This window comes from Solanum lycopersicum, chromosome 9 (assembly GCF_036512215.1).
Source record: "Solanum lycopersicum chromosome 9, SLM_r2.1".
Taxonomy (NCBI): Eukaryota; Viridiplantae; Streptophyta; class Magnoliopsida; order Solanales; family Solanaceae; genus Solanum; species Solanum lycopersicum.
In genome coordinates this window covers 68,524,372-68,536,597 of record NC_090808.1, presented here as the reverse complement: position 1 = coordinate 68,536,597, position 12,226 = coordinate 68,524,372, and the positions used below count along the sequence as shown (strand labels likewise).

Here is a 12,226-nt window from a genome sequence, read left to right as displayed (position 1 = left end):
GAAAGATTACTATGTGAAATAGTATGATAATCTAAACATAATAAATCATAGCGGTGGATAAAGACAAGACAATACTATTGAAGTATCTTTGTTTTCTTTCTATTAACAAATGTATAAATTCAAGGTGAATCACCTATCATATCATGCAAATAATCATCTTGACTTTGTCTACAAACAAGAAATATAAATATTAGAAAATCAAAACTTAAAGAAATTAACGGAACGAATCTAAAAAATAAATTTATGCTTTCTTCAATTATTATTTGAATTTGATATACTTAAGTAGAAGATCTTTCAAAAATAATCTTTTTATAATTATGAGATCATGATAAAGTACGTCTACATTTTATCGTCTTCAGATGATTTCACCTCGTGAAATTTCATCGAATAGGGCAAATTATTAGTGTCTTTCATTATGTAGGGCAAGTAACCATATAATATATTGCAAATTAGAATCAAAATCAAACATTAAAACTTCTTCCTTTTAGAAAAAAATAAATTTATTAGTTATGGTCCACCTTCACCACTATCAATACTCAAATCTTTCATGATTGGTTAGTACCATAATTATGAAAATGAAATATTGTCTTATTATAACTTTACATTAATTTTGAACCCCTCCAAAAATAGGTTATTATCTTAAAAATATTTTCATTATATTATATATAGTTTATAAAGATCATTTAGGCTTTAGCTATACATATGAATTTGTCCTATAATTCTCTATTCATTTTCGTTTCTTTCTATAGTTTCAACACAAGACTACTTTTATATGCATCAAACATGACGAATGGGAGATCGTCATACCATTTTTTTTAAAAAATAATTTAGAATAATACTGTAATAATAACATATTCTGTGAAATCGAATAGAGTGTATATAAACTTTGTATCCTATCGTAGAGAGATCGTCATTCCATTTAAAAAAGAATCTTTTAGAATAATACTGTAATAATAACATATTCGGTGAAATCAAATAAAGTTGTATCCTATCACGTGAAAGTAGAGAGATAGATATATTATTTTCTTAAGATCCTCGATTCAAATAACAAATATATATATATGATAGTGCGCAACGCTTTAGTACATGTTTTATTTTAACAAGTCTTGGATATGGAGAATGTATCAACCTCAAATCGATTTTGCATTATACGATTTAAATTTAATTAAAATTTTAATACAGATTTTTAACTCGATGCGAAACAGGAAAAATGAAAAAATAATACCATCCAGCTTTTTGTGTTGGCTAAGCATAATCTTCAACCAAAATCTCAATAAATAACTATATATTATACTTGTGATAATGACATATTTATTTTCAAACAATAATTAAGGCAACAACTAATATCAAACCATAAACTAATTGATAGAGAAGTTGTACTTTACTACTTCATTGTATTTGTGAGATATTTATTCAAAATACGAATTACTTGATATTTTTTCTAAAAAAAATTATTATAATAAATATAGTTAAAAGTGATCTCAATAAATCTATAAAATTTGATATTAATATAGACTTAGTTAAAAATAAAATACGATTAAAAAAAGAAAAGAAAAGATTCATATAAATAATTATAACTAATTGATGTTATGTTTTAGATCTGTATGAATTAGCACTATAATTTACATATTTTTAATGTATTTTTTCAGTTTTATTTTATTTATGAAAATGATATGATTTAAGTTTTTAAAAAAAGAGAACTCGCAGAGCTGATGTCAAACATATTCGGGAATGAGATCATTATTACTCCTTTCATTTCATTTTTTTAAATTTTGAAATAATCCGCAATTGTTATAACTTCTGTCACAATTCCTGTAAACCACCGTAAACAATAAGGCAATGAGAAGAATCGATCTAAGTCATCCGTGTGAATATATTCACCTCTCCAAACCACCTTCCAATTCATTTTACTTGACTTTTATATATATAAAAAATCTATTATATTTTATTTATTCATTTTAATAAATCAACTTTTATGATTATTTTTTCGATATTATTAACTATATAAAATTATAGTCAATTTTCGTATAATTAAATACATTTTGAATTAAAAATAGTCAATTCCGGTTCCTCGAAGAAAAAATAAATAAATTCCCCAAAACCTTGAATATCGCTTAGATGAACCGGTGGGTGCCGGTTCATTTTTGGTTTTATAAAACCGGGTTCTCATTTCTACCCTATATATAGAGGAGCACTTGCAGTTAATTCTCCGTTGTCTACTCCGGCGATAGTTTACCGGCGGCGAGTGAAAGTTGTCTCTCTCACTATATCTACTGGTAATTTCATATTTTCAGCTTACTATGAAATTTTTTGAAGTTTTAAGTTGACGATCGTCGAACTATTTATCGAGGTTTACAGCGTTTAGTTGATTTTAATACTTAAATTGATACTAGTATTGAGTTTTGAGTTTTTGATTTCGATCCGGCACCGGCGTGCTGTCGGTTGTTTTGCTAGGTCATCGGGAAACCGGAATTTTATATATTTTGCGTGATTATATTTGATTCTGCGGCTGCTGCAAGAGAATTTATTTATGTTTTATTCAACAGTATTGTTATTTTGTGTAGAAATAATACATATTTTGTTTTGAAACTTCTTCCTGTTCACTGATTAGAGACCAAAAGAGCTTTTTTTTTTTTAATACTTTGACTAATATTATATTTATTGTTTTAATATTATTTTTGAGAAAGATAGATTTTTTTTTTTTGTATAGTTCTACAATTCCTATACACATTTGACTATATTTTTATCATGTGAACACTATGGTATACACATCTCTCCATTGACCCACTCAAAGTTTTTTTTTAGTTTTATAAACACTTTGTGCTTTTCAGAAGTTTTCCAGATTAACTATCTCCTTAAGCTGAAAAGGATTAACTTTGCTGATAACTGCTTGCTTCAAGTTTACTAAGGTATTCTAATATTTGATTCTTTCTACAGTTTGTTGCTAAGAATATTGGTGTGATATAAGAACTAAAGGGTGGCAGAAAAGTATAAACAGATTTAGTATTGTTTTAAGGTGTTATTTTCTTGAGTTATTTACAAGTTGCTTCCTAGTTCCTTATCAATTTATAGGCATCTTTAAGTTAATGGGTCGTTTCAAATATTGGGTTTTTTGAGCTCCTTGTTTGGAAATGCTATGTTAAACTTCTTTTGGTAGTTCCAATGTACTTATCACAAGAGTTCTCTTGTTTCCCCTTCCTTCTTTCTGTGCATTTCTTCCTGGTAAGCAGTATATGAAAGTAGTGGTGATTTTCCTTTATGGGTGATGTGCATACAGACTAATCATGGCTAGGAAGATGCTAATTGATGGAGAGTTGAGCAAACCTGGTGAAGAAGAAGCGCACTATGACTTTGATTTATTCGTAATAGGTGCTGGAAGTGGTGGGGTTCGAGCTAGTCGGTTTTCAGCCCAATATGGAGCTAAGGTATATGGTACTTCTGAACTTTGTTTATGATTCAAATTGTTTCAATCTAATGTGCCCAACAGTTAGTTCGAAGCAATGGACTGGAGTTCTTGGGATCTTTCTGTTCAGCTGTAGCTTTAAGGTCGCTTGAAAGGGATAAATTTCCATTAGTTTTATTGATGGATATGACAAGTTGAGATATGCAGCAAAGCTAGTAAAAGTTTGTTCCTGCTTGCATTTGTTGGTCTTAGCGTCTCTGTGATTACATGAAGGGTGAATTTCCATTCACGTTGTTGAACAACATTGACAAGCTGGATAAGCACCTGTGTCAAAATGACTTGTTCTCTTATTTGTTTGTTGAGTGGTCTCTTCTAGAATGGTTAGACTAGATAGTTAGTGTCCATTTTGTAAGTCATGATTATTCTATCCAGGTGGTATTTTGAGTTTTTCTTTGCGGAACTCAATTTAAGAGAGCTTTAAGACTAGAATGATCTAGTCATGGACAGGTAGATGGTGAAACCATATAATCAAATATTGATAAATATAGGATATAGCATCTCTAGGATCTTATTTCATTCTGATGGCTTTATGTCTTGAGTACCATTAACTGAAGCAACATGCTTGGTTACTATTTTTTCTCTTCCTCAATGGTTGCATTTCCTGCTGGGATATGTCATCACATTATGATGAAACATGTTTCTGTTGTTCCGTGAACTTGTTGTTACCACTCTTATTTACTTGTCTTCTATTGATCCTTGAATAAAAACCCATTCAATTTTCCTTTACACAATTATTTTATATTGATTTTTGAAGGTTGCAATCTGTGAGCTTCCGTTTGATCCCATCGGCTCTGAAGTTAGTGGGGGAGTTGGTGGAACGTGAGTTCATATTATTTCTCTTATAACCTTTTCAGTTGCAGACTAATTTAATGTTTATGATTTCACTTGTGTTGGTTTATGACTACCAATTGAAAATGAACTCTCTCTTGAAGTCCCATATGTAACCTGTCAAGAAATAAGATTGCTCCTCATTTAAAAAAATATCATGTGGTAGAAACATTTTTGTATGTGAATATACTATTTCAGTTTTATGCATATTAGATGACAGGAGCTCAATGTAAATCCTGTTTTTACAGGTGTGTTCTTCGTGGTTGCGTTCCTAAAAAGATTTTGGTTTATGGAGCAGCCTATGGGCCAGAACTGGAGGTGAAACTTTACTCCTACTAAATATTTTGGCTTACAGAACTATCTATTTCTATTGTTCTGCCATTGCCTTAGTTTGATTTCACGACAGTAAAGTGTAATTGTACAAGTAATTTGGTCCTCTGATGCTTCTGGGTGATCTGCAGGATGCAAAGAATTATGGATGGGAAGTGAATGAGAATGTCAATTTCAACTGGAAGAAGCTTTTGCATAAAAAGGTAGTTCAAACTTTTTTTAGAAATATTGATTTTTATGTGAGGGACTGCGCCGCCAACATACCCAGTATATTCCCACAATTGGGGTCTGGGGAGGGTGTAGGCAGACCTCATCCGTACCTTTAAACTGAGCCAGTACTCATCTAAGAATTCTATTCTAGGAATTGTCATTTCTCTGAGGAAGTACAATGGAAATAATTGTGGAGAGTTTGATCTTATATAGACAAGAAATTTTAAGTTCATTTTGATTGAAGCATCAACACTTGTGGAAAATGAAACACAGTATGATAGCTTTGACATGGTATTCACTGTGGGGCCTAATCTGTGGGCACCCTCTCAAACTTATAAATTTTACATGCAGAAACAGAACTGTCCACCTTTTCACTAGCCCTTGTATTTTTCCGTCGAGTGATAATTTAAGTTCAAAGATACAAATTTTGCTAATATTGTGTTTCAAACTTGCAGACCGAGGAGATTGTACGGTTAAATGGGATCTATAAGAGGCTACTTTCAAATGCAGGAGTAAAACTATTTGAAGGTGAGGGAAGAGTGGTAGGTCCAAATGAAGTTGAGTTAATTCAACTGGATGGCACCAAGATAAGCTATTCGGCGAAGCACATTCTAATTGCAACTGGTAGTAGGGCTCATCGTCCAGACATTCCAGGACAGGTGAATCAGATCCATCTAAAACTTCATAATTATTGCAACATGGTTAAATGGAGCTTAAATTTCTGGCTTCTGCTTCCTGTCATGTTCATTACATCAATAGGAACTTGAATCTAGAATCTGTGTGTGGGATAATTTTCGTTGGATGTTTAACAATTTGATTGATGATTATCTTGCTCCCTTCCCGTGCAACTTTCTCCCTGGTTTCTCTTCCATTGTTTTCCTTTAAAAAAAAACAGTAGTTTCTCTTTGCTGATTGTATAATCTTGTTCCCTTTTTTTCTTTGGTTTTCTTGTGGCGTCTCATTTTCACTTCTCTATGCCGATTACCTTTTTCTTTCTTAATCGTGTACCTTATGTTGTGCAAACAGGAGCTAGCCATAACTTCAGATGAAGCCTTGAGCTTGGAAGAGTTACCAAAGCGTGCTGTGATACTTGGTGGAGGGTATGTGCATATCCATATCTTCGTTATCTTGAGTTTGTTTCCACTGATGAATTAGGATGTGAACTAGGTTTTTTTTTTACTACAGGTACATTGCTGTTGAGTTTGCTTCTATATGGCGAGGAATGGGTTCAACGGTGGATCTATGTTTCAGAAAGGAACTCCCATTGAGGTAAAAATATGTCTTGTTATGAATTATCTTTTTTCTATTTTTCTAAATAAGGGAAGTGGTTTCTTGTCGAAGTGAGACACTATAATTCACCAAAACTTGAATAAAGAAGGTCTATTTTCCCAAGTAGTTAGTTGGGAAGACCAACTTTTCTCTTCTCAAAGAAATAGAGTCTTTTCACTAGGCTCCACTGCTGCAGTCACTGCTCTAGAATTGTGTAAATCAAAATTACAAAGAGAGTTCTATTCTAGTGCTAGTGGTCATAAGTTTGTGACACCTCAATACCTCATGCGACGTTATAATATTACCAAATTGAAATTGCAGAGGTTTTGATGATGAAATGCGAGCTGTAGTTGCAAGAAATCTAGAAGGCAGAGGAATCACTATGCATCCTTGCACGACATTGACTAAGGTACTTTATTTCCCGTAACTGTACGGAGACTGAACACTTGTTTTTTCGGTGTAACTCTACACAGGGAATTTATTTTTTTTCCCCATTTACCTAAGGCTTTTGTCATCACCAATTGCTGGTTTGGTTTGGTTTGATTGTCTATTCTGCAATTTATGTTCAAAACTTCAAAGGCACTACCTATCCTCGAGCTACACCCCCACCCGAAAGTAAAAAGTAGGTGTTGTTTATCCTCCTATGTTATGTTCTTCTACTCCTTTTACCCGAAGTTACTGTTGATTATCTTTGCTATGCCTATATTGCATATTTTGAGTAATTGCATTTACATATTTGCCACTCCTAACTGCAATTTAATATCTCAGCTTGAAAAAGCAGAAGGTGGCATCAAAGTGCACACAGACCATGGTGAAGTGATATTGGCAGATGTTGTGCTCGTTGCAACTGGTAATTTTTTCATTATGTATATAGTCAGTACTCAATTGAGAAATTGAAGTCAGGTTACTAAGTCTATTGGGTTGGGCAATTTATCTGTTTTTGGCTGTCCAAGTATCTTCTCTTTAATTCTCCTCAGTTAAACTTGCAGTCCAATACAACTGGAAGTTCTTCCTATCTTTCTCTCTGTTGCCAATGTAGTAAACCATTGTCTAATTACTTACAGTGTTTTTGTGTCTCTTCTCCAGCAATGCCCTTTTTCCCCTCTTTTTTCAAAATTCCCTATCTTGTTGGATTGGTCTTAAGCAGCTCAATACTATGCATTGCAGGTCGTCTCCCTAACACAAAAAGGTTGAATCTGGATGCTGTTGGTGTCGAGCTTGACAACATGAAAGCGGTGAAGGTTAGTAACGAGTGCTTTATCCTATTATTTGAGTTTCTTGATTTATCTTCTTCATAAAAATCTTATAGATGATGATTGTTGGTGCATTGTGGGTTTTCTTAGATGTAGCCCACATCTTCTTTACAAATATGATGCTGTATTGAGATATGAACTTGAATGCAAATTTCCTTTTTGAAAATTTTAATGATGTAGGGTCATCTATTCAATGTATTATGATGAACGAGATCGTTGAGGCACTCGCAGGACTTGAGTATAAAATATGTGAAGTGTCTAGTGTGGGTGGTTTATTATGCTGGGTTACTTAATATCTTGTATGTTAATATGCATCCCCTTCAGCCCATCTGGCAGTTTACCACACACATTGAAGAGTCTAAAACAAAGGGAGAAGTTGCATTATGAGTCCTTAAATGCTACTTCCTTTTTTTCCAGTATATGAAATTCTAACTGTTGATTTTCAATGCTAGTCAGTTTGCATGGTTATGTGGTTTCTAATTTTCTTGCTTCTTAATTAATGTAAAAAAATATTGTTGCTTCTAAATTGTTCTAAAATTTAGTTCTAACTTAAGTTAATGACAATTGCTTTTTCTTCTTCTTATCAACAACAGTAATTTGTAGAAAGAATAATCTCATTAAGGCTGTGGAATTTTTTTCAGTATCCAATCTGTATACTAAAAGAGACCTTACGGAAAAGAGAAAAGGAATCGAGAACTTGCCCATATGTGTTTTTTTAAAACAAGTAACATCCAATCATCTAACAGGAATATCGTGGGTGCACCAAAAACTAACTAGAAATAGAAAACATGCCCTCATCTATACAAATCATTTCACACTTTTGAAGGCTCTCCTATACCTTTCTCTCCAAGATACCTAAAGAGTTAATGGAGTTACATGCCTACATCCCATGTTTTGCATTTTTTTTCTTTTGGCAGTTAAACACCATATTCTTGACTAATTGCCCACTATATTTTGGTAGAGTGTCCACCCCAATGATTACCAATTTCAAAGAGTAGCAAAAAGTAATTGATGTCTTCAGCACGTTTTCACATGTATGAGAATGCACCCCCACCACTTCCAACCAAGTGAATAACATACCTTCCTTGGAGCCCTGTAAATCTGTACTTGTTAAAATTGCTTAAATAATCAAACATCAATTGACCTATTATCCTCAGATCAGGAATACTCAGATGAGGAGTATATGATTTTGTCAGTGTTGTGAACATGCTTATGTTTCATTTGGTATTTAAGATTGCCTTCTAGTGATGACCTTGTTTAGCAAGCAAATTAAAGATGTTTCATGATGTTGTCTTGAGAGAGACCTCCCTAATGTTTGTTCCAGGTAGATGAGTACTCACGCACCAATATACCCAGCATTTGGGCCATTGGTGATGTCACCAATCGAATGAATCTCACTCCTGTTGCTTTGATGGAAGGAACCTGTTTTGCGGTAACTTTTTCTTATGCTTGTTTTTTCTGAGTGAAATCATTTAGTTCTCCTTAACTTGGATTGGTGGATTCACTATGGTTGCTTTTGTTGTTATCTCCTGAAAGATAATTGCCTACTTATGTTGTGCTTCATGTCTGCAGAAAACTGTTTTCGGTGGAAAGCCTACCAAGCCTGACTACTCACATATCCCATGTGCTGTGTTCTGGTACGTCTTTGATATACCTTCTTGATTGCTTATTTTCTTGTTATTGTGACCTATTTGTAACGCTTCATCCCAAATAGCTTGTCCTAGTCCTGAACGAACTGTAGATCAGTTCCTAATGTCATCCTTTATTAGTATAGTTTGAAACTAGTTGAATCAATTTTAGAAAGATCTCCCAATGTAAGTTGTTTGGAGTTCCTAGTCTCTTTTAGGAAGTACAATTTTTACAACCGTCAATAAAGAGCTACTTCTATTGGAGAAAAGATGACAACAAAGAAATTGATTACTTGAATTCTATCTCATAAGACAGCTGATGGGAACATTCTCCAGAGAAATTGGGACTTTTGAGTTCAATCTCATAGAAGAGCCGATGTCAACGTTTTGTGAAGTTTTTTAGGACAGCAGCAGAAACGGGTACTTCTCGGAAATCAATTATGTTTAGACTGTTCTTTGTCAAAAAAAATTATGTTTAGACTGTCACACATTGGCTGAGGGAATAGCAGGTAGGTTTACAGATGATTTTGGAGAATATTCACTTCCTGAGCTAGTTTTGGGGGTTGAGTTAGGCCTAAGGTTCATTTTCTTGCTTTCATAACAATATCAGACCAATCCCTGTTGTGTTATCCACATCCTAGATATCCAGTACAAAGCATTGATGGTGTTGGAGTGTCCCATGTGGATTGAGGATATGAAATGTAGTCTCTTTATATCTTGGACAGTCCTTAACTCTTGAGTTAGCTTTTGGGGTTGGGTTGGACCTAAGTTGATGTCAATTGATGAAAACTAGACGATGAAGTTGACGATTTTATGAAGTGTGGGGGTGAATTGCTTAAGTGATTTCAAATTATCTAGAGAAGCGAATCGGCATGTGGCTGTTACTTTAGCTCTGTAGTGTGGATAGGTGCTTTTTTTTTTTAATTCAGTTCTCATTTTCTTATCAAACTTCTGAAATTAATTGCTTTGATGTTGTGAAGTAAGGCCATACCTGGTAGAAAGTATTTCTTTGAGGTTAATCACATGATTAATATCTTGTTTGATATTCTTGGTTGAATGTATAACAAGTATATTATTTTTGCTGGACAGCATCCCGCCTCTCTCTGTTGTGGGGTTCAGCGAAGAACAGGCCATAGAGCAAATAAATGGAGAAGTTTCAGTTTACACATCATCATTCAATCCAATGAAGAACACCATATCTGGGTACCAACCAAATTACTTTTGATTTGTTGTCAGTAGGTTGCCTTTAAATGTATACCCAATTGTACAGCTAATTCTTCTTTACCTGGCTCGTCAATTCACTGACCCTCCATGGTTCTTGTGTGTGCATATAAGCTGAAGCTACAATGGAGGGGAGATATTTCTTTTCTCTATCTTTTTATTTGTTCAAAATGTTTCCAATATCAGCATATTTGATGAGTACTGGATGTTTGATGATTACTGATTTCTTGTATGTAGCATTCCTGTGATGTTATGTATTGATTCTTGACCAGTTTTTCATATTTACGAATTGGTCAAACCAATAAAATGTAGAATTGTGGCAACTAATTCTCAATATTTTAACTGTAACAGACGAACAGAGAAGTCAGTAATGAAGCTTCTTGTTGATGCCCAGACAGATAAAGTTATAGGGGCATCCATGTGCGGTCCAGATGCACCTGAAATCATGCAGGCATGTATTTTCTGCTTCACAGCTGCGTATGATTTGCTTGTACACTTGCCTTTTTTCTATGTTTGTATTAATTTTAGCCTTTTATATTGCCTATTCATGAGTGCCATAATGATATTCTCGACTGTGAATAATTTGAGTATCATGCCATGTAGTTGGTGCATCTGAGTCTTAATGGCAGAATATGACTGCCCAACTAGTTTTCAGCATCTTTGAGGGTTGCATCCTTTTTGTTGCATAATAATGTTTACAGCTTCCATCATTTAGAGTCTCTCATAGTAATGTCTCTCTCCTGAAATCCAATTTCCATATTAAGTTTCATTATTCACACGTCTTTGCTGAATGCCTTTATTTCAATTTTTGAACGTTGTGCCACTGCCTTTGTCATCTTTGTAGTCAGGAGTCCCAACAATGGCTTACCCAACTTTGCTTTCTGTCACCAACCTCTAGAACCTCATGGTTACAGTTGGTAGGCCCTTAATATTAGATTATCCCTCACTTGTCTTCGTTCTTCCCTGCATTTTTATTTCCCAGCATGCACAATTTTAGCAGTGTAGCTCAGAATCGAGTAACAATATGGCTTCTTCCTGGATGACAGTTTAGCTTTAAAATTTCATTCTTAGTGCCTCTCGTGAACTTCCTTTTACCATCATTCTAAGGTTTCTACATCATGATCATGATTGATAATATTTTTTTTTCCCACCAACACAGGGCATTGCCGTTGCACTAAAGTGTGGAGCAACCAAGGAGCAGTTTGACAGTACAGTAAGTCTTATGTTACTTTTACAATTTCTTCCTAAAAGATCAAGTACTAAGAGCGTTGCATCAAAGACGAAACAGAGTGAATACCTGATTTCATAGATTCCGTCCACAGATAAATTTGGGATATGATTTTGATGAATAGTATTTGTCACATTTTCCCCCCAAAAAAAGAAAGAAGACCTACTCCATAGAATGATTTCCCAATAGGCTGAATCCTCAACTCCTCATCACTAAAGAATGGTGACATAAAAATTATCTTATAGTGAGTTGTTTCTTGTTTTGGTTTTGGTTTTCTGCCTTCATTTATTTTCCTTATTTATCACCCCAGGTGGGAATACATCCTTCTGCCGCAGAAGAGTTTGTGACCATGCGTTCAGAGTCGAGGCGCATTTCTTCAAACAAACCAAAGACAAACCTCTGAGGAACCAAAGATGTGATAAAACCATATTGCCACATAAAAAAAAGGGTGATTTCATGAGGAAAAAAAAAGAACACCTACATTCAGTATTTACTTCATAGTATTAGCTACATGGTGCGATTTTGTTTTTGTGATTTTGAATACGTTTGTGAGGACCAACAGAGAAATATCTGCATGTTGAATAAACAGTAGCGCTTGGGTCTTTTGATAATTGTACTAGCAGCAAGTTTCAAGCAGTGATTTGGTGTTAATATATCCCCAATCTGAGTTGAGAAAATAGTCTCTCTACCACCACGAGGTAGGGGTAAGTCTATGTACACTTCAACCCTCATCAGATCCTAGCTGTGAGAATAGCATTACTTTGCCTTTTCAATCTATTTGTCTAAGTTTTACTCG

General features: G+C 34.2%; 1 protein-coding gene across 3 annotated transcripts; it reads left to right on the top strand.

Annotated features, from left to right (window-relative positions):
- Positions 1-2,140: 2,140 nt before the first annotated feature.
- GR1 (glutathione reductase) lies at positions 2,141-12,142 on the top strand. 3 transcript variants are annotated; one of them, NM_001321393.1, is made up of 18 exons: positions 2,141-2,276; positions 2,832-2,909; positions 3,278-3,425; positions 4,218-4,282; positions 4,540-4,609; positions 4,753-4,824; positions 5,287-5,490; positions 5,858-5,931; positions 6,017-6,100; positions 6,422-6,509; positions 6,869-6,950; positions 7,268-7,341; positions 8,678-8,785; positions 8,926-8,990; positions 10,071-10,184; positions 10,554-10,653; positions 11,362-11,415; positions 11,741-12,142. In NM_001321393.1, exons 3-18 carry the CDS (start codon positions 3,285-3,287, stop codon positions 11,831-11,833), a joined length of 1,488 nt encoding a protein of 495 aa, NP_001308322.1. In that variant the 5' UTR covers positions 2,141-2,276; positions 2,832-2,909; positions 3,278-3,284; the 3' UTR covers positions 11,834-12,142. The 3 variants fall into 3 exon arrangements, with proteins under 3 accessions (NP_001308322.1, NP_001308323.1, XP_069144768.1); XM_069288667.1 differs by having other exon boundaries at positions 2,205-2,276; positions 2,835-2,909; positions 11,741-12,066; NM_001321394.1 differs by lacking the exon at positions 2,832-2,909.
- Positions 12,143-12,226: the final 84 nt, after the last annotated feature.